This window comes from Aegilops tauschii, chromosome 4, assembly GCF_002575655.3.
Source record: "Aegilops tauschii subsp. strangulata cultivar AL8/78 chromosome 4, Aet v6.0, whole genome shotgun sequence".
NCBI classification, from domain to species: Eukaryota; Viridiplantae; Streptophyta; class Magnoliopsida; order Poales; family Poaceae; genus Aegilops; species Aegilops tauschii.
Window position 1 is genome coordinate 358,935,043 of NC_053038.3, and position 21,961 is coordinate 358,957,003.

At 45.8% G+C, this 21,961-nt stretch overlaps 2 protein-coding genes across 2 annotated transcripts; both read left to right on the forward strand.

Annotated features, from left to right (window-relative positions):
• The first annotated feature begins 2,418 nt into the window (after positions 1–2,418).
• Positions 2,419–6,888, forward strand: LOC109766082 (arginine biosynthesis bifunctional protein ArgJ, chloroplastic). Its single transcript, XM_020324850.4, has 16 exons — positions 2,419–2,771; positions 2,867–2,990; positions 3,201–3,274; positions 3,407–3,451; positions 3,564–3,614; positions 3,695–3,763; positions 4,001–4,059; positions 4,202–4,271; positions 4,369–4,449; positions 4,549–4,635; positions 4,982–5,104; positions 5,224–5,286; positions 5,513–5,590; positions 5,709–5,854; positions 5,980–6,050; positions 6,503–6,888. The coding sequence occupies exons 1-16, from the start codon at positions 2,607–2,609 to the stop codon at positions 6,583–6,585; spliced, it is 1,389 nt and encodes a 462-aa protein (XP_020180439.1). The 5' UTR covers positions 2,419–2,606; the 3' UTR covers positions 6,586–6,888.
• Positions 6,889–18,004: 11,116 nt separating this feature from the next.
• Positions 18,005–21,274, forward strand: LOC141021883 (uncharacterized). Its single transcript, XM_073497737.1, has 2 exons — positions 18,005–19,138; positions 20,318–21,274. Exons 1-2 carry the CDS (start codon positions 18,005–18,007, stop codon positions 21,272–21,274), a joined length of 2,091 nt encoding a protein of 696 aa, XP_073353838.1.
• The last annotated feature ends 687 nt before the right edge of the window (positions 21,275–21,961 follow it).

The following is a 21,961-nucleotide window of genomic DNA, read 5'->3' on the forward strand; positions in this document are numbered from 1 at the left end:
TTTACCTGATGCCTCGGGACTCCTCGCCTGCGCTTTCCCCTTTAGCACCAAAGAGGCAACGAGTACTCTGCGCCCGCTGGCGCCCGCCTGGCCTTGGTCGTCATGGCTCACGTTACGGGAACCTCGCGAGGTGCCCCTTGCATATATCTCTCCATTCCTCGGGAGCCAGCCTAGGGAGGCTGCCCCTGAGGAGGTCTTGCATCGTCCGTCCCGCGAGACTCGGCCCCTCGCGAGGGTCTTGAGTGTTTGTTGATGAAGATGGGCCGTACCAGGCCGCTGGAGGAGCCACGCCCTGGACCGCAGGCAAGCAAGTCTGGGCACCCCCGTTCCCAGGACGCTGACAAAGAGCCCTTGCCATAATTGTTGACGGACCATTATTTCCCATCATCACTTGGCCATTAACACCAGTGATGTAAGATGTGAAATACTCCTTGTGTGATGTGATGTGGAAGGACCCACCTGAATCTACAATCCAACTCATGGCGTCATACGAACAACACTATAGCATTCTTCATCCTCACTGACTATATAGTCCTCATCTGTTGCAGTCATGGCTGAGTTGCTCTCAACCTTTTGCTCAGTTTTCTTTACAAGTTTCCCCTCTGCAAGCTCTCTTTTTTACTTCCTGCACTTGCTCTTTATGTGTCCCGAATTGTGACAATAAAATCAAGTAATATCTATTCTCTGTTTTGACTTTGATCTCCCCGTAGATTTACTTCTGCCTTGCTGAAATCTTGTATTGTTGCGTCCATCGTTCTTGCACCAGAAGAAGAGGCATCACCCTTTTCCTTCTTTCTGGCTTCTTCATTCAGCATACTATTCTTCACCATCTCCAAAGTCAGCTTCCTATCCGGAGCTGAATTGCTAAGTGACACAACAAGTGTATTCCAACTATCATGCATGGAACTCAGCAGCAACAATGCTTGCACCTCATCCTCAAAGTTGATCTTCACGGTTGAGGGCTGATTTATATGGCATTGGAAGACATTCAAGTGCTCAGTTACACTTGTGCCGTCTCGGTACTCAAGCTTTGCAAGTCTTTTGATCACTGGAGCCTTGTTCATTGATGTCTTTCTCTCATACATAGACCCCAACTTCTGCCACATCTCATATGCATTTGTGTCATTTGCAACATGGTGGAATATATTGTGGTTGATGTACAACCGATCATACTTACTGCCTTTCTGTGCAACACTCTCCATTCTTCTTCCGTGACACGAGTGGGTATCTTGTCTTTCACAATTGGCTCATACAAATCCTTTCAATAAAGGATGTCTTCCATCATGGGCTTCCATAATGAGTAATTGGAAGAATCAAGTTCTATCATGCCAGTAGCGCTTTTTTCCAAAGCCATTTTGAGCAACACTCCCAGCAGCAATCAAGCAATTAGGATTGGCAACCTTCTAAGCAACCAAGACTTTGATGCCACTCTGTTGGGAATTAGAACACAAATGCACTTGGGATGAACTGAAAACTGCAGCAAAAACAAAGTAATCTCAGCACCACATCATGTACTAACTCAAGGATCATTGCTTAGTACAGAAAGAAACATATGCAGCAGCATATATGGAGGAAAAATATGTTACCCAGCAGATAAGACGCTCCTCTGATGAGTGTCTTGTGGTAGGAGTAACTTTCTGGACAGCAGCAAGAATCAACAGAGAGATATCAGATTTTTACGTGAAAAACCCTCCAACTTGAGGGAAAAAACCACGGGCCGACGCCACCCAAATCCTTTCGCTATTATCAAATATGGGATACAACAAGTTCTTCTCTAGATAGCACTAGAGGATCGGATACATCAAGATTTTTTAATCTTGGATGAACACAACAAAATTTGGGGATCAAGAGTTAGGGATTGGAACAATCTCATCAAAGATAGTGGATCCGGAGCTTGAAGGAGATAAGTTAGTGGATCTGGACTATCACAACCTTGGGAAGGAGCTTCCTTGTCTTCTTCCTTCAATCTTCATCTCTTTCATTTCTCTATTTTTTTTCTCTTCTTCTTCAATGAAGGCTGGACAGATTTTTATCACTCTTGGTAATGGCTGCTGGATGAAGGGTAAAGTATCTCCATTCTCTCACGTACAAAGTCTAAAATGAGTCTACCCTAGGTCATAACCCTAATGGGTAATACGCTTTTATATCTCTTTAGGCCGATCATTTTCTCATAGCCCACATAATGAGGATATCCAACACATAGGAGTATTTGGGAGGGCGCGAGCTGCCGAGTTCAGCATGTAACGGATCACAGGAGGGAAAAGTATTCTTCCGGGGAAAACTATGCCCTCAGTTCGAGTTGATTTTTTTTTAGGTGAAGTGGGCCGAAGATGCTGACGGGTGACCATCTATCCTTTCAGCTGTTTGACCGCGGGCTAGCACCCCACCCCCGAAGTACGAGTCCACGGCCCACGACCAGCCCCAACAGCCCTTCTCCGCCGAGCCGCCAGCGCCAGCCGGCCGCGCCACCAACCCCCGGGTCCCAACCGCCGACCGGCCACGCCGCAAAAAGAACCCCCCGACCCGCCCCGCTCGCCACTCCGGTACTCCCACCTGCCCCGCGCCGCGCGACCAGCCGTCACGCCACGCCGCCGCTCGCCCCAGCGATGCCGCCACCCTCCCTCCTGCTCTTCCACTGCCGCGCCCCGCTCCCGCACCGCCCACTGCGGATGAGCTCTCCATCGCCGAGCAGGGTCGTCTGCTCCGCCTCCACGGCCGAGGGGTACATCTCCGCGGCGCCGATCCTCCTTCCCGACGGCCCATGGAAGCAGGTGATTAGCTCAACCATTTGGCTGTGCTCGGCGTGGGACTCGTCGTGGGGGCCTTGCCCTCTGAATCTGCTTGCTCTGCTTTGGTGTCGATGCAGGTAGAAGGCGGCGTCACGGCGGCGAAGGGGTTTAAGGCCGCGGGCATCTACGGCGGCCTGCGCGCCAAGGGACAGAAGCCTGACTTGGCGCTTGTTGCTTGCGACGTCGACGCCACCGTCGCCGGTAAGACTACCACGAGCGCTTTCTTCACTAGTACTGAATGCTACAATGGTATGGTAGTCAATTCACAACTAGGGAATTTCTATCAGCGTATGTTCAGTTAGTTGCTCACTATGATGAACAATCGTGAATCATTCTGTTGCTTTCTGATGTAATGTATGATCGGTAACCTATCAGTTAGACTCAGTTCTCATCGTGTTGGGTTCCTTTCAGGATCCTTTACAACAAATGTTGTTGCTGCTGCGCCTGTTCTGTATTGCAAGCGTGTCCTTAGTTCATCCAAAACAGTAAGATAATTCTGCCCCTAGTCTTACCTTGCCAAAACTAAAGAAAAATTGTTCGATGGAAAAATTATGATACACAATAGTAGTGGTCATTCATTGAGGGGTATTAACTGTTATCATTTTGCTGTTTACTAGGCTCGTGCTGTGTTGATTAATGCTGGTCAAGCAAATGCAGCCACTGTAAGTCTTTCTGCCTTTCTGGAGAACTGAATATGATCGCCAGCATCTCTGAACTGTATTTTGGAATGCACTGACTGAACAAGAGCTATTTCTGTAAATAATTGGTCATCAGGGTGATGCAGGATATCAGGACGCAGTGGATAGTGCAGAAGCTGTTGCGAAGGTACCGAACCTGTCCCTCAGATGCCTATGCACTACGCAGCGCATCACTGCTGCTAGTTTGACCAATTATTGCTGTTTCAGCTTTTGAATGTGAGCACAAATGACATACTGATCCAGTCCACTGGTGTCATTGGTCAAAGAATAAAAAAGGTACAACAGGTTTTTGCAACAAATCTACACTCGAGTGTTTCATATGAGGTACTCCCTCGGATTCATATTAGTTGTCGCTGCTTTAGTATAACTCTGTACTAAAGTTGTGCTAAAGCAGGGACAATTAATATAGATCAGAGGGAGTGGTAGCTAAGCAACTTGTCTGGCAATACGACACCACACATTGTCTGACCTGTTACAGTTTCCATCTGATGCTTCTGGGTTTTAACAATGCAGGATGCACTTGTAAATTCACTTCCTAGACTTGTGGGCTCTCTGTCTTCATCTACTGAAGGGTATAATTATTATATATAGTCTTGTGAGCAACAATCTGTTTTCTCAAAGCCTCCACAAACGTAAACCTATTGAGATAAAATCACCACTAGGAGCTTAATGATTTGCTATCTTTAAACTATTGTTTTTGTCCTTCCATTACAGTTCAAATTCTTCAGCTGTGGCCATCACAACTACAGACCTTGTTAGCAAGAGTATTGCTGTCCAGATTGAGGTTTGAATTTCTTAATTTACTTGCATGTAGGATTCGTTGGCTTCTATCATGAAGTGACATGATCTTGATTATCATCAATTCTTACTAAAAAAAATAGATTGGAGGAGTGCCTATCAAGATAGGAGGAATGGCCAAAGGTTCCGGGATGATTCATCCAAATATGGCGACAATGCTTGGTGTATGTCCCCTCTTTCTGTCTCATTTTATACACTCCTTTTCCCTCTCTCATTTCCTCTCTATAGGCTCAGCGCGAGCTTGATGGTAATATCTTTTATAGGTTCTCACGACCGATGCTCAAGTAAGAAGTGATGTTTGGAGAGAAATGGTCCGGACATCAGTGAGTAGAAGTTTCAACCAAATTACTGTGAGTAACCTCTCTTCTCTCTTATGTTGATCAGTGTGTGCAGCAATTACACAACCTGTAAAGAACTTATGGAGTAAATCAAAATACTTCCATACATATATATTGAAAATCTATCAATATAATCTTAATGTTGTATGAGGTTCATATCTAGTAGAATAGTATTGGATACTGATTAGTAGACATGAATTTGTTTTTGCACTGGGGTTTAATTTGATTGGTAATTTGTTTGGAAATATGACTTTGAGAATACATGAGCATTGTTAACTAGTTGGGTTATCTTATGGCCATATGATCTCCTTGATCATGTACCAAAAACTCATAACTGTTTTATCTCATAAATCTGAAGGTGGATGGTGATACAAGTACGAATGACTGTGTTATTGCTATGGCTAGTGGATTATCTGGTTTGTCGGACATCCTCACTCATGATAGCGCTGAAGCTCAACAGCTCCAAGCATGCCTAGATGCAGTAAGTTCCAGTTCCCCAATCCAAGCATGCCTGTGTGTGTGCCATAATATTACTTATAGCAATCTATATAGTTTCAGTTGTACTGTTAAGTAGAAAGAGTCTGACCTATCTTTATGTAGGTAATGCAAGGCCTCGCAAAATCCATAGCATGGGATGGTGAGGGTGCAACCTGCTTAATTGAAGTTAAGTGGATCAGTGGCATAATACTTTTAACACTTTGTATCTTCTGCATCATCAGCCTACTGGGAGTCTGGGACACATTTTCTTGCGAAAATGATGACTTGGGTCTTTACTTTCAGAAAAACAATTTGAGTCATCTGGCAACAGTTTCATGCATTATATCAAAATTCATTTCGTACATTTCCAGTAATATAGCACAATCTTCTAAAGTGCCCTTTTCCTATGCAGGTTACTGTAACTGGTGCAAATAATGAGGCAGACGCAGCTAAAATTGCTCGTTCAGTGGCAGCGTCCTCCTTGGTTAAAGTATGTTATTGTTTACCTGCCATATATTGCAGCCCGGGAGCATACGAGCATTACTAGTTTTCTCTATTGCATTCCTTACCCCAGGAGACCTGAATGATTGGATCATTTTTTGGGCCAGGCTGCTGTATTTGGACGAGACCCGAACTGGGGGCGTATTGCTTGCTCTGTCGGCTATTCAGGGATTCATTTTGATGCAGATCAACTTGATATTTCCCTTGGAGTTATTCCACTAATGAAAAATGGCCAACCACTCCCTTTTGACAGGTTAAAGAAACCTTGACTACATATGATTCTAAATTTACTTGTTTGAGTCACGGTGAATAGAATTGTTGCATAGAATATCTCTAACTCTTAGTGCTATGAGCTAAAACGCCAACTCTTTTTCTTAGATCTGCTGCTAGCAAGTATCTCAAAGATGCTGGTGACATCCATGGTACAGTGAACATTGATGTATCAGTTGGTAAGCTTCCAGCCTCTGTGTTGCACAATTAAAACTGTAGTATGTCCTTGTATGAGAGCTTCATGATGTTCTGCATCTGTCTTCTAGAATACTCTTAGTTCATATTATCTTCTAGAATGCTCTTAGTTCATATTTATGCCCATTAAATTGCTGTATTTGCATTTAATCTTTTCCCATATTCATTTAGTTTCGTGAATTGGTATTGATGTTAAGACAGCTGTGAGGCAGGCTAACGGGGTGTCTTGAATCAAACGAACCCTGAAATGAATGCTTTCACAGTCATTGATTCGTGTGAAGGGAAGCTCAGATCGCGCATAACCCAGTTGTTTTTCTTATCCCCGAACAATCTGATACTCTATTTATTCTTTTTTTTGAAGAATACGCTCTATTGATGGTTATATTTTATGAAATTGTGAGACTGTCATTACGATACACATCCATTGTGTCCACAGGGAATGGAGGAGGCACTGGAAAGGCGTGGGGCTGTGACCTAAGTTATAAGTATGTCGAAATAAATGCTGAATACACAACGTGAAATTCGTATTCTCCATGAAAACTGCATTTCTGAATACACATCCGTTGTCTTCATTTGTCTGAGTGCTCTTTCGATGCAACTGCATTTCTGAAAACTGTATCATACCAAAACGATAGTGTGTTGTACCAATAGGTCGAACATGTATTATCTTTTACAAGAACAGTCAGGTTAGTGTTTTGTGACTGGAATAATGCGCTGAAGAATCTGGGGGTACCATGTGAAAATTGTCTACCATCCTTCTCGGTTCTGATTCATAAAAGAGGATGTTGGCCTGACAAAATAAAGTTTCTTTGGATTTTTGTATACGCTATTATTTGTGGATTGATTGCAACTTTGCAAGTACCAAGTCAAGTTTCTCACTGTGCCATAAATAGTCGGTTGACTGCAGAACATGAGCATTTGGTTCTACTGTAGTAGGTTCGTCAGATGACCATCCTGTCATTCACTGATAGAGCTTTTTTTTTGAGTAACCAAAGGGCTTTATTGAATTATAGTAACGTTCTCAGGAATACAAGTAATATCAGGTACAGAAATCAGCCAAACATGGCGCCCAGTGGCTAGAGTTGTAGATGCTTTAGCAAGAGCATGAGCCTCCGCATTATGTTTACGACGCTCATGCCCGAAGATCGCCTTGTGAAATGAGATCCTCCGGTGATCAATTTCCCGCAGAACAGCAGCATAATGGCAGGCAGTTGGAGAGTTTATGTTGTTGATGACTTCCAAACAATCAGACGCGACGAAGATGGACGACTGCAGAAGATCTGCTGCGAGCGAAAGAGCTTCATTGCATGCCTGGGCCTCCAAGCTCGCTGGGTCTACCAAGCCTTCGTAAACTACTGCAGAAGCTCCCATATACTTGCCGTTTTTGTCCCTGCAAATTGCTGCCACTGCACCGCGTCGACCATCCCGGCTGATGGCACCATCAGAATTAAGTTTTGCTTCGTCCGCCGGCGGCGGCAGCCAGCCAGCAGCTTTCCTTTGCGTTGGTACATGCACCCCCCTGGAGTTCTTGAGCTCACATGCATGGGACGTCTGAATGTCATCAAGAAACTTGTTAATAAAAGTGAAAGTGGTAAGGGGGCTTTGGAATTGCTGAGCATGTATCGCGCGCCGCCGCGCCCACTAGATAGCCCACATAGAGACCAACACTCGCGCCAACTCATCCGGCTGGAGAGTATCAAACAACCAGAAGAGCCATAGCCTTGGGTCCTCAGTCCAGTTAGAAATAATTACCTCCACCAGCTCCTCGTCCATGAGTGCCCAAACACAGCAGGCCATTCTGTAAGCAACACACTGGATCTGGGAGGAATTAGGGATTCGAATTCGAATTGAGGAAAAGTTTCGGTAGCTATCCGCCCATCCACCCACACAGCTATCCGAGTACACCGGCCGAAGCCGTCACCCAGTTCCTAGCCATCTATTACAGGAGGAGATCGATGCCTATTTAAACAAGCGACCGTTAGTACAGGTAACGGGCCAGGCTGTAATCCTTGAGCCAACGCGGTGGGTTGGTCGCTCGCCTGGGCCGCTGGGCCGGCCCATCTCCGCGCTTGAATTCTTCCGCGCCTTCTTCCGTTGTCGGATCCGCTACAGGAGCCGGATCGACAACAGCTCGTCTCGACTGAACCAGCAGTTCAGTCCTTGCCTTGGCGACACTGACATCCCCCTCTCCTTGTGAACCGGCTTGTCCCCAAGCCGGAGCGCATGGAAACTCTTGCTTCAACGAGTCCAGGTCTTCCCAGGTAGCAGTAGCTGGTGAACCGCCACTCCAGAGGATTAATCCTTGCATAACTGTCTTCCGGCCAGCTTGACGAACGCGACGATCCAACACCTGCACAGGTACTTGCAGAATGGTTGTAGGAGAAGGTAATTGCTGTTGTACCTGAGCCGTTGGCGGAATGAACTTCTTAAGCGGCGACACATGAAACACTGGGTGTACTCGACTGTCAAGAGGCAGCTCCAAGCGGTATGCAACTTCTCCAATTTTCTCCACGATCTTGTAAGGACCAAAAAACTTGAATGAGAGCTTATGGTTAGCTCTTCTGACCACTGACGATTGCACATATGGTTGGAGTTTAAGGAACACAAGGTCATTGACAGCAAAAACTCTTTCAGTTCATTTCTTGTCTGCCTGTTGCTTCATTCTCTGCTGCACAAGTAACAAATGTTGTCGAACTGAAGCAATCATCAACTGTCGTGAGTCCAACCAGGATTGGATATCTACGGGAGCAATAGTGTCAGAAGCGGATATTCCAAAGAATCGTGGAGTCTGCCCATAAATGATCTCAAAGGGTGACTTATTCAGTGCAGAATGCCAGTTGGTATTGTACCAGAATTCACAAAGTAACAGCCATTTGCTCCACTTAGTAGGATGAGCACTAATGAAGCACCTCAAGAAGCACTCAATTTGCTGATTTACTCGTTCAGTTTGACCATCAGTCTCAGGGTGATATGCTGTACTCATATTGAGTTCTGCTCCAGTTCTTGATATGAGCATTTGCCAGAAGGAGCTAGTGAAAATGGGGTCCCTATCACAGATTATCAACCTGGGCATACCATGCAATTTGTACACATTATCAATAAACACGTCAGCCACTTTCTGTGCATTGAAGGGATGTGAGAGAGATGAAATGGCCATATTTAGAGACCTTGTCAATCACCACCAGAATGCAATTATATTGGAAGGATGTAGGGAGACCTGATATAAAATCCATGGACACTGTGTCCCAAGCTTTGGAAGGTACTGGCAGAGGAGATAACAGACCAGGGTATTGAACTCTCTCTGGCTTAGCTTGCTGACACACCAAGCAGGTTTGTACTTGAGTCTTGATGAAGTTTTTCATTCCTTGCCACCTGAAGAGAGATATAATTCTTTTGTATGTAACTGGAAAACCAAAATGCCCCCCAATTGGACTAGCATGAAAGGCTGTAAAAATCTTGAGGTGCAGGGCTGCATCTGGTCCAACCCAGATGTTGTTTTTGTAACGAAGGAGACCTTGGTGCAAAGAGAATTGTGGCTTAGATGCAGGGTCTATGGCCAGTTGTTGCAATATATCTTGTGTTTTAGTGTCACCTTTGTAACTCTTTTCAATTTCCATTAGCCAAGTAGGCTGTGCACAAGAAATCTGGTAAAGAACTGCTCCCTCAGAAGGTCTCCTGGAAAGTGCATCAGCAGCAGCATTTGTGTTTCCTTGTTTATACTGAATGGTGTAGTTTAAGCCCAGTAACTTAGTCAAGCATTTCTGTTGCCATGGGGTGTGCAATCTCTGATCCTGTAAGTGGGCTAAACTCTTGTGATCAGTCTTGATAATGAACTGTTGCATTTGCAAGTATGATCTCCATGGTCTACAGCCAGAAGAATAGCCAGGTACTCTTTCTCATATACTGACAGACCTCTGTTCTTAGGACCCAAGGCCTTGCTGACAAATGCCAATGGGTGGCCCTGCTGCATTAAAACTGCTCCAATTCCATAGTCACATGCATTTGTTTCCACAGTGAATGGTTTGGAAAAATCAGGCACAGCTAGAACTGGGGCAGATGTAAGAGCTTGTTTGAGCACCACAAAAGCTTCTTCAGTAACACTGGTCCACACAAATGGTATTCCTTTCTTAAGAAGTCCAGTGAGAGGTTTTGCAATGATACCATGGTGTTTGATGAATTTTCTATAGTAACCACTAAGACCAAGGAACCCTCTAACTTCTTTGACATTAGTTGGAGTAGGCCACTGTTGGACAGCTGTTATCTTGGCAGGATCTGTAGACACACCCTTAACAGAGATGACATGTCCCAAATAAGCAATTTCCTGTTGAGCAAATGCACATTTGGACATTTTAACTTTCCATTCTTTTTCTTTCAGAATTGTCAGAACCTGTGCAACATGTTCCAAATGCTCTTCAAATGTTTTGCTGAAAACTAAGATATCATCAAAGAAACATAGCACACACTTCCTGAGAAGGGGAGACCGATCAAAATTGATGGCCCCTTGAAATGTTGCTGGAGCTCCTGTCAAACCCATGGCAACTACTAGAAACTCAAAGTGGCCATGGTGTGTTTGAAATGCAGTTTTGTACTCTTCTCCAGGGGCTAGCCTGATCTGGTGAAACCCAGCTTTGAGGTCCATCTTGGTAAACCAACATGCTCCAGCTAGTTCATCCAACAACTCATCTATAATTGGTACTAGGTATTTGCTCTTCAGAGTGATAGCATTGAGATGTCTGAAATCCACAACTAGTCTCCATTCTCCTTCTTCCTTTTTCTTGACCATGAGGACAGGAGATGAAAATGGGCTTTTGCTGGGTCGAATCATCCCCAAGGGCAAGAGTTCAGCAATCTGCTTTTCTAACTCGTCTTTGAGCTGGGGGGAAATCCTGTATGGTCTGACAGAAACTGGTCGTGCACCTGGAATCAAAGGAATGTGATGGTCTTGCATTCTTCTAGGAGGAAGGCCAGTGGGAGCCTGAAAGACTGTAGGGAACTTGTCCAATACTGCTTGCATTTCAGGACAGACTAAAAAAGTGGCAAAACACTGAATGAGAGACACTGATATCACTGTCAGTGCAAAGTTAGAAGGCAACAGGCCTTGCAATGTAACTGTTCTGCCAGACTGCTGGACTGACATCCATTTCTGAGTCCAATCAACTTGCATAGGACTGTGTTGGGCCAACCAGTCAAGACCCAAGATACCATCATAAGTGGATAAATGCAAAAGCCTGAAATCAGAAGAGAAAACGGCACCACAACAGCTCCGTGTGCACTTTTGCAACACTTGAGAACACTGCAATGACGTTCCTCCCGCAACTGTAACAGAAACTGCAGCAGTATCCTGAACATCCTCCAACACAGGAGCAAAAGAGCTATCTATGAAAGAATGAGTGCTGCCCGAGTCCACTAGGAAAACCATAGTATGCCCTTGTAACTGAATTTCCAACTGTAGGGATGGAGCGTTGGGGTCCTTTCCAATTGCAGCAGCTGACAACCGCATACTGTGAACAGAAACTGTATCAGACTCTGAACTATCAGACTGGAGAGATTCCATTGACTGAACATGATCAATCAGTTCATGAACAAAATGCAACTGGACTGTTGATTTGCACACATGATCACGAGACCTCTTCTCTCCACAAACGAAACAAAGCCCTTTTGATTTGCGGTATGCTCGCAATGCAGACCACTTGTCGTCAGCTGGTGATGTTTTTGGAGTTTTAGAATGATGCTTATCCTCAATGACACGGGGTTTGGGAGGAAGAGGAAGTGGAAATGGTCCAGACCTCACGCCTGTAGAAGAATTGATATGGGATACTCCTTCCCCAAGCTCCTCATGCAGCAAGGCCAAGTCGTATGCTGAATCGAGATCCTTGGGCTTCTGAAGCGCCACTGTAACTCGAACACCTGGCTTGAACCCGTCCAGGAAACGAGTAGTGTAATGCAAGGTGTTAGGAATTTCCTCATATGCAGACAACTGATCGTATAAATCGGCGAAGCGATCCACATAATCAACAACTGTACTGGTTTGAGCTATACGGAAGAGCTGGCGGAGCAGTGTCTGGTGTTGATTTCTGCCGAATCGACTCTGCAGACTGCAGCAAAATTCAGACCACTACATATTGGGAGACCTGCATTGGACTGATTCCAACCACCGAGCTGCTGCCCCATCAAATTGAGACGTCGCCAGCGAAATCCATCTGTGCGGCGGGGTGTTCCAGAGTTTGAACTGATCTTCGCACCTGTTTTGCCACAACCGTGGGTTTGCACCGTCGAAACGAGGGAGATCCGCACGAACACCAAACAAGAATGCATCAGCAGTATCTGCAATTGAAAAGCGAGTGCCTCCAAGAATCATGCACTGCCAAACAAATGCTACACTCTGGAGTGGTCGCCATCTTCCGGTTTTCTCGGACATCACCAGTAGGGAGGGAGGTTCTAGCTAGTCTCCATGCGAAAACCTTAACTTTAGATGGAACAACAGTACCCCATAGTTTGGCCCAGGATTTTCCTTTGAGGGTAGGGTTAGAGTGCCCTGGAACCTTTTCTAACCAATCCTTCCGTTGCCTTTTTGTTGCTGTGAGTAGCCTGTAGGCCGAACATACAGAGAAGACTCCCTTGCGATCGTAGTGCCACGACCAGAAATCTTCCTGTCGTTTCGAATTGAGAGGGATATTTAGTATAGCTCGTTTGTCCATCTCAAAACAGTGCTCATCCAAATCATGAACATTCCATACGCCACTCACCTGATCAATTAGTTCACTAACGTACACAGGTGGGTGGGGAGATTTTGCACAAACTGGGCGCAATTTAAAATCCCCGGGGATCCAGTTGTCATTCCAAATTTCCGTCGCTTCACCTGTGCCAATCCTCTTGATCAATTCGAGTTTTAGTGTGTCACGGCCTTCTATGATTGATCGCCATACTTTGAGGGGTTGCTGCCAATCTCTGCATCCAAGATGGAACAAGAAGGGTAATAAACAGATTTTAAAATACGTGCACTTAGGGAATTAGGTTCATGTAGGAGTCGCCATGCTTGCCGGGCCAAAAGAGCTAGATTCAAGAGTTCGATGTCTCGAAAGCCCATCCCTCCCATGAATTTCGGTTGCGCCATAACCTCCCAGGAGACCCAAGCCGTCTTCCTCTCACCCTTCTTTGAGCCCCACCAAAATTTGCGTAGTTGGCCATTAATATGCTGACACAGACCTCTCGGCAGTTTGAAGCATGCCATAGAGTATGTAGGGATAGTTTGCGCCACCGACTTAATGAGCACTTCTTTACCTCCAGCTGAGAGTGCACGCTCCATCCACCCCTGCACTTGTTTCCATATCCGGTCTTTCAGATATTTAAAACATCCCTCTTTAGATCTCCCCACATCAGAAGGAAGGCCCAAATATTTCTCTGACAACTTTTCATTGGGTACATGCAATATTTCTTTGAGCTCAAATCTGACCGCCTCAGGGCAGCCCTTGCTGAAAAAGATGGACGATTTTTCATGGTTTATCCTTTGTCCCGAGGCATCACAATATTTCTTCAATAGAGATGACACCCTTGTAGCCATCACCGGTGTAGCAGTAAAAAACAAAAGGCTGTCATCAGCACAAAGCAGGTGGTTCCCATGGGGAGCCTCCGGAGCTACTTGAATACCCTGGATGGTCTCTTCTGATATAGTAGTTTTCAGTAAACAGGATAAACCTTCTGCAGCAAGCAGAAATAAATACGGAGATATCGGGTCCCCCTGCCGTATGCCCCTGGATGGCTTGAAATCATCGAGCCTACCACCATTAAACATAACCGCAAAAGAAACTGATGAAACGCACCTCATCACTGTGTCGGTGAAACTTGGACTAATACCCAACTTCAGCATGACTGCCTTCAGGTATGACCACTCTAGTCGGTCATAAGCTTTCATCATGTCCAAATTTAGAGCACAAAACCTGTTACTCTTTCTCCTCTTTTTCTTCATGTAATGTAGACATTCATATGACGATATGAAGTTATCCGTAATAAGACGACCTGGAACAAATGCGGACTGCTCTTCGGAATTACCTCGGGGAGAATTACTTTTAGACGGTTCGCAAACACTTTGGACGCAATCTTGAAAATTACGTTACAAAGACTTGTCGGTCTAAATTGTCCTAAATTTTTTAGACTGGTAATCTTGGGAATTAACACAATGAACGTTTTGTCAATCTCCTCCGGAGAATCCTCTCCATTGAGCACTCGCAACACCATCGCAGTCACCTCATCTACACACAACTCCCAGTGGCGCTGAAAAAAGTGAGCGGGAAAACCATCTGGCCCGGGGCCCTTGGTTGGAAACATTTGGAACAACGCCGACTTCACCTCCTCCTTAGAAAAAGGAGCATCTAACTTCACCTTCATATCTCCATGCACTCGCGTCGGGATGTGAGACAACACTTCTTCCATCCCAATGGTGTTCTCTGATGTATAGAGATTCTCATAAAAATTTGTTGCCATGGATTCCTGCTCATTCAAATCAGTGCACATTATTCCATCAGACCGCTCAAGGGAAACTATTATGTTTTTTGACTTTCTAGCAGAGGCTTTCTTGTGAAATTTTTTGGAATTGCTATCCCCTTCTGCTAACCACTGAATACGGGCACGCTGTCGCCACATTATCTCCTCACGTACACACAGTTCAATGATCCGAGCTTCAACTCCCTTTTCTTGTGTTGTAGGTCCTGTCCGCATAGGATCTGCTCGTAGTTGCTCCAGCTGAGACCGCAAAGAATGAAGCTCTTGTCTCACTGAACCAAATGTTTGCCGGCCCCATCTTCCCAAAGCCGCAGCCATCGAACTTAATTTGGCAACCATTTCAGCAACTGATCCAGAGCAAGGACTGTTCTTCCACGCCTTCTCTAACATAGCATAGAACCGGTCGTCCCTTTCCCACATGCATTCATACCGAAAGGGGCGCTGCCTCGCTCGAACTCCAGAGCTATCAGCTTTTGTGTGCAGAACAATTGGGCAGTGGTCACTTTTCGCTGCCGTAAGATGCTCCACTGAGGCAAACGGAAAGAGAGAAGACCAACTAGTCGTAGCAAGAGCTCGGTCCAGCCAGACACGACAAAACTCTCCTCCTGCAACCCTCTTTTCCCAAGTCCGAATACGCCTTTGTAGCCCGAGTCAGCCAAACCACATATATCCACTGCCTCTCTGAATGCTTCCATTTGTGCACTATCCCTTTCATTTGGCCCAAGCTGTTCTTCCTTACACAAAATCTCATTAAAATCCCCCAAGCACACCCATGGGAGAGTACTTTCACCTCGAAGAACCCTCATTGTTTGCCAAGTTTTATGACGAAGACTTCTATTGGCTTCTCCATAGAAGCAAGAAAGCCTCCACTGTTCTTTGCCCACTTCAGAGATCCATGCATCTACGTGATACTTGGAAAAATTCTTTATTTCTATATTCAAACTCTTATTCCAGTACAAGCAAATGCCACCACTACGACCACTACTAGGAACGCCGAAACTAGCATCAAAGCGTAATGAGCCCGCCAAGCCTTCCACTCGACTCTTAGCTAATTGGGTTTCAACTATACATAGAATCGACGGCGCACAAATCCGCACAAGATCGTGGAGTTCACTAACTGTCGCGGGGTCGCCAATCCCGCGGCAATTCCAGCATAAAGTTTTCATTGCTCCTGGTGGCGCTCCCCCTCGGAGCCCGCCGATCCTGAAGTTGTGCCATTGCTCGTACCCTCTTTCTTCTTTGGTGACATAGTGTTCTTCGGTTTCTTCCTCTCCCGAGGTGCCACCGAGCTTTCCTTCTGTTCACCAGCAACACCTGTTTTCCTCGACTTCTTCCTTTCCTTTGCTAGTCTCCATACAGCCTTGGTCGAAACAACTGCCTCCTCCCCGACTAGCACAGTCGGTCTTCCCCTGTAGCCATACACCCACCAACCCCAAGGCCTGGAAGACAGGCTAGCTGTCCCCATCAGCCTGAGGATCCAGCGGAGCGGTTGGATGTGAGGACTAGATGTGAGGGGCAGTATGTAAAACTCAACGCCGGTGGGATGCCGACGGAGTAGGGAAACCCTAGTCGCCATGGGCGGCTAGGGTAGGGATATTACACTCTTGCCTAGGTCAGGCTAGGGCTTTCGCGCATTCACTGATAGAGCTTGATGTTGTGACATTGAAAGGGGTTGGCGAATAGAAGGATGGGCCAGCTTGGATGTTTCGGCCTGTTGTAGTACTTTTGCTAAATTATAATATAAAATAAGATACTGTTACGCTCTACGTAGGTGACAGAATATTTTTGGAGGATATATCATGTGGCCGCGATGACGCATCTGAAAAAGGTTTCATTGGTAGCGGTGGTGTGTGGTTTCATATGAGTGTCAAAGTTGGCTCCAAGGAGCGTCCCCTGATTTGACGAACATGGTTTCACACGCATCCCTTGTGAACAGTAAATTTAAAAAATACTAGTGAAAATTAAATACGTCTGTTTTCTTTTCTAACATACATAGTCAACCGGTACACTCGCATATAAAGTTTCATGAAAAAATGGCATCCACGGAAATCTGGGCAAAAATGACAAAACTGAAGCTATATGAGAAACACTGTTCGATGGATAGTATGGTCTCAATTGTATTATCTTCATTAAGAATACCACATGTGTCAATACTTCACCAAACTTCACACGTGAGTAGAATGGCCGACCAAATTTGATACCCCAACATTTTTGAACTAAAAAAAAGTTTTTTTATTTACTATTCACGTGGGTGCGCGTGGAACCATGTTCATCTTTGTATTTTCGTCAAGGAGCTCATTATTTTGAAAAACGTGAAAGATGTATTAAGAAGTTTGAAAAAACAATCCACTGGTATATATGAATGTACTTTATATATTTGTAAAATTTATGGAAAAACATGTTAATTTGTAATCTACACAAAAAGACAATTTTGTGGGTGCACAAAGGCAAATAATAACTCCATTTTTGGACCATATATTGTCTTTTATAGGAGGGCACCACATCTGTGTGTGTATGTAAATTTGTTTTTAGAAAAAATGGGTTTGAAAATATTGTTTTTGATTCTCTTTCACACAAAAAACTAGCTCCACGTAATAGGGGTTCCGTTTTGTCATTTTGGGTTTCATGCCTTCTTATTTCGACAGAGATGACAATATTAAATGGACAAATGTGGTCTCTTTGTAGGTTAAATGGATGATCGTGATATATTCAACCAATGCAACAAAAATTATAGAAGTTAGGAAATATTCAAACAAAATTCACAAGAACATCTGCAATCTTCCAAAACTATCTCAAACCCACACTTGTAAGGAAAAGATGTTGGTGTAGTTAAGGGAGCATGAGATTAGGAGGTATCTCTTAACCGTAGTCTCAACACAGACTTAACGAGTAGGGTGTATGTACAAATACCTTGCATTGTACGCTCGACAAAGTGATATTACGATGTTTTTTTAATAGGTTCGGTCGCCTTGGCGGAACGCTACCTAGTCCTATTTTGTGAACTGCCAAGGAAGGCTTGATTGCCAACTTGATTTGTATGAGACCTCCCAAGGTCGAACATGGGCTTTTTTTTCCCTCGATGTTGGTGTTAGGAGCCCTCCTAGCATGTACGCACATGGGCTTGCCCACTGGGCCGCTCATGGACCTGGCCCGCCTGCTACCCCATCGCTGCAACTACAAGTACCAGATCAAAGGCAAGGAGCAAACCATCCAGTGGATCACGGACCAACCCAGCGGCGGCTACCTTCCTCTCTTCTCTTACCTCTGCTCCCCCAGTTCATCTGTAACTCAATTCCTGTATCAGATCGTGAGTGTGTGTGAACTATAATCTAGAGGAGATATATCCTGTACCTTACATCTGGTATACAGAGCCAGGCACCACCGTTCCCCAAATTCTTTCCCCATTTTTTTTCACCACCACCATCCGACGGAATCAACCATGGATCCGTTCCTTCAGGAGTATCTCGAGCGGCTCGGCGCCAGGCTCGACGCCTACACCAACGCCGCCAGGTCCCTCGCCGATAAACTGAACGCCCTTGACGTCAGTTGGGCCACCAGTTCACCCGCCGTCGTCCACAACCCACCATCAGCTACCACTTCGCCGGAGAGCACAACCAACGCGTCGGCGCCCGTCCCGGACGTCTCCGGCTCCACCACCAAGGCCCAGGAGATTCCCACGGTCGCCCATGATGCAGCCCCGGTGTGCATCACGATGGTGCCCGTCACCTCTTCGACGGAGTGCTCGACCCAGGTTGACACCATCGACAGCGTCGACGAGGTCCATGACGCTGCTACCACCGTCCACCTCGAGCCCACGGTCGACCCGGTCCACCAAGCAGTTGAGCAGCTCGCTCCGGTGCAGGCAACGGCCTCCATCGGCACCAACACTCCCTCTTGTGCCGAGGTCGTTTCTCCCGTGACGACCACCACCGACGTCGACCCCAATGCCGGCATGCAGGAGCTTGATGCCCTCTCTGGCGACACCGCCACCCAACTGATGAGCAAGGCGGACCACGATGTCGCCCTCATCATCCGCAGCGACCCTGCTCTGCCGGTGCTGACCATGTGTTCGACAGACGGTCTACTCCAGGATGGCGAATGGCTGAAGCCTGTTCGTCTTGTGGACATGAGCAAAACCTCGTGCCTGCCGCCGATACAGCAAGGAATCGGGCAGCAACCATGGCCACCACCTGTGCCAGTGAGGATCAGATACATCAGAAACCTGTTCAGACCCAAGCCATGGCCGTCTTTCAAGTTTCATTCAGATACAAGCTATCAGGAGGAGCCATGTACAGGTATACATTGTCATCCGCATGAATTCAATTTTGGACTCGGCAGGAAGCTATACAGAGATGTGGTTTTCCCTCCGGTTTCTTGTTATGAGGTGATTTCCGTGGAAGAGCATTCCAGTTGTTTGTCAGTTGCACAGTTGCAATCCAGGCGTCCACTGGATCAGGCACCACCTGATGCTAAAGCATCAAATGAATTGGCATTTCGCAATGTGGATATCTCTGCAAGTTTAAGTGTTGATGCATGGTTCAGTCTACTGAGAAAATGCATAAGGAAACTCACAGTCTGCTGCGTTATCTTCTGTGTGCAATCCTCTTATGAACTGTGTGCTCAAGATATACAACTGAAACTTGGGTTCAGTCAAAAAAATGTTCAGCTGAAGCTACAATATTTTGCCTGCGATTGTCGAGCAATGATGACGCGCTGCTTGGTTTTACTATCTCCTGCTGACATTGATTATGAGCTGTGGCGTCGACCAAATCAAACTGAAAATTGTGGTGTGCTTCTGAAGTTCAGAATATTGCATATTTTTTTAGCCCCTTCAGTCAACCTGCAACCATGGCCTTCCTGCAGACTATCACCGATTTCTCTAGCTAGCATATCTGAACAATGGATATTTAACTATGACGAACATGCCGTTGTATCTATTATTCCATGGCATGAGAAATTGCACAGGGCCATGAATACCAGGAGAATGTCAGTGAATTGGTCATTTTTGAGTCGAAGGGAAATTAAGTTTCGATCTGAAGCGAACTATCTTGAGGAGCTATGTTCAATTTGGTCTGACTGCCACCATACTGCAATTATTTACTTGAGGGAAGAGGGAATTATGGAGAGAAAGATTCCCACCGTGCAAGCACCTTATAAGGGAGTGGGAATGCAGGCAACTAGAAGGCTCTGTGTCCCTAGACCACCTGCCAAACCTCCTGAAGATTATGACAAGTGCATCCTTCTTTTCATAAGAATGCGGACTATCACTACAACATCATCTCCAAGCTGTGTGCTGACCACGTTGAAACCACTGTTTGAGATGCTACATCTGCCGTTGCAAGGAAACTACGGTGCACTGTTTGATTCTTCACGTTGTCCTCTGCATTCACAGCTGGGTAGTTTTTTCTTGCTTAAATGGTATCTTCAAATTACATTCATTTCTCTAACGGCACCCCGGGGCCAGTGCAATTCTGAACATTTTCAACCTTGGATCACCAGCACAAAGGTACTATATTTCACAGACTTTGCCACCAGAAGTCGATATATGTCCCAGTTACATTTTCAAGCTTGTCATAGTAGCAGCCGGACAGTGACTCGGGAAACATCTTCTCTTGGCACATTGCATACACATGCAAGTTGTATGGCCTATCTGAATCTTATCAACATTACTTTGAGGGTGTTCAGAAGCAATACATGGGATGCAGGTGACCTACAAAAAAGCGTACAGTCTTATATATCCTATATGGTGCAGCAACTAGTAAGTGTTGAATACCTTACCTATGGTCTTGCCCACTGGGAAATTTATTTCGAGAAGTTTGCACTGCTGTGGAAGATGAAGAAACATGGTTCAAACAATTCAGTTGTTACTGTCACTTCTTCATTCAGACAGAGCAGCGACATTTGTTCTGTTCAGAACGTCCTATTACTTACCTGGGTTGATTACTTGGAAGCTTGCTCTGTCCTAGCACATTTGAATCTGGATATTCATTGGTGCAAGGGAACAAGCGTTGAGCCCAGTGCACTTGATGTGTATCAAGCTGGACATCGGTCCTATGAGCTCCATTCAGATTATCATCTCTTTTATGCTATCGAGTTGTTGGGGCCTCACTGGGGCATCTACCAGCTGGTAACACCTTGGGATCCTGGACGAATTGCATTGTGGCTGTTATTGAAATGGACTCGACAAACTATTATTCAAGGAGGGTGGGGTGTCATCGCTGTCACTGTCGGCTTCCTGCAAGGCTCCATCGACCACAACTGCCCCGGCTTCGACAACGACAACTTTGGCACCTCATTTGGTTGGGTCGCCACCGGCCACGGCCACCACAACCCGATCGTTCAAGTCAAGCCCGATTTCGGCTACCACCACTACTTCAAGGTAGTCAAGGAACATCGAGTGCAGTGGGATCCAGGCGGCTCTTGGTGGTTTCGGCTTGGGGGCAAGCCGAATTTTAAGGAAGGGGGGCTGTTAGGAGCCCTCCTAGCATGTACGCACATGGGCTTGCCCACTGGGCCGCTCATGGACCTGGCCCGCCTGCTACCCCATCGCTGCAACTACAAGTACCAGATCGAAGGCAAGGAGCAAACCATCCAGTGGATCACGGACCAACCCGGCGGCGGCTACCTTCCTCTTTTCTCCTACCTCTGCTCCCCCAGTTCATCTGTAACTCAATTCCTATATCAGATCGTGAGTGTGTGTGAACTATAATCTAGAGGAGATATATCTTGTACCTTACAGTTGGTCTGAGTCATATGGGACTCCTCGGATACGGGGCTAGAGCTCTGTGCACTCTCTCCTTGAGTGTATTCAAGTGAGACATGATTGAGCCTCCACCCTTGGGGGGTTATACAGGCTAGGAGTCCTTAAGAGCATGGTTAATAGAAGAGCCGGCAGCGGGCTCTAAACTTGTGCCATGTCATCTTATAGCCTTCATAAGAAAATAACGCTGGCTATAGAGGACCTGCTCAACTGGCTATAGTAATTAGTATTTGCATGCATAGGGAAGAAAGGAAACACATTGACTGGGAGGGAGAAAGCAGCGCCTGCTTTGAAGGGCTGTATGCGGTCCTTTTCTCTCGTGTAGTGTGTTGCAGCCCGGCGACTAGTGAAGCGCCGGCTACCTTCTCTTTCCTCTCTTCTCTTTCTTCCACATGGGATTTTGCTGATGTAAAATGGCTTATAGCACTAGGACCTATTGTACTTTCTCTAAATGACCAAGACTACTTAGAGGTGGCAGGTGAGAGAAGTAAATGGATAAAAGTTGACCAACTAGTCTATGCGGTGAATGGGCTATGGTGGACTAGCCTACCACCCCTCCTCCTAAATTGGTTCGCCTTTGACCTTCTCTTTTTATCTTCTTTCTTCTTTGACTTATTAACTGCGAATTGATGCTTT

Coding starts and splice junctions, on each gene's coding strand:
- LOC109766082 (XM_020324850.4), top strand. CDS start 2,607: ATGCCGCCACCCTCCCTCCTGCTCTTCCACTGCCGCGCCCCGCTCCCG. Junction 3,615..3,694: donor GTGCAGAAGCTGTTGCGAAG/GTACCGAACCTG, acceptor TTGCTGTTTCAG/CTTTTGAATGTGAGCACAAA. Junction 4,450..4,548: donor ATATGGCGACAATGCTTGGT/GTATGTCCCCTC, acceptor TATCTTTTATAG/GTTCTCACGACCGATGCTCA.
- LOC141021883 (XM_073497737.1), top strand. CDS start 18,005: ATGGATCCGTTCCTTCAGGAGTATCTCGAGCGGCTCGGCGCCAGGCTC. Junction 19,139..20,317: donor AATGCATAAGGAAACTCACA/GTCTGCTGCGTT, acceptor TATATGGTGCAG/CAACTAGTAAGTGTTGAATA.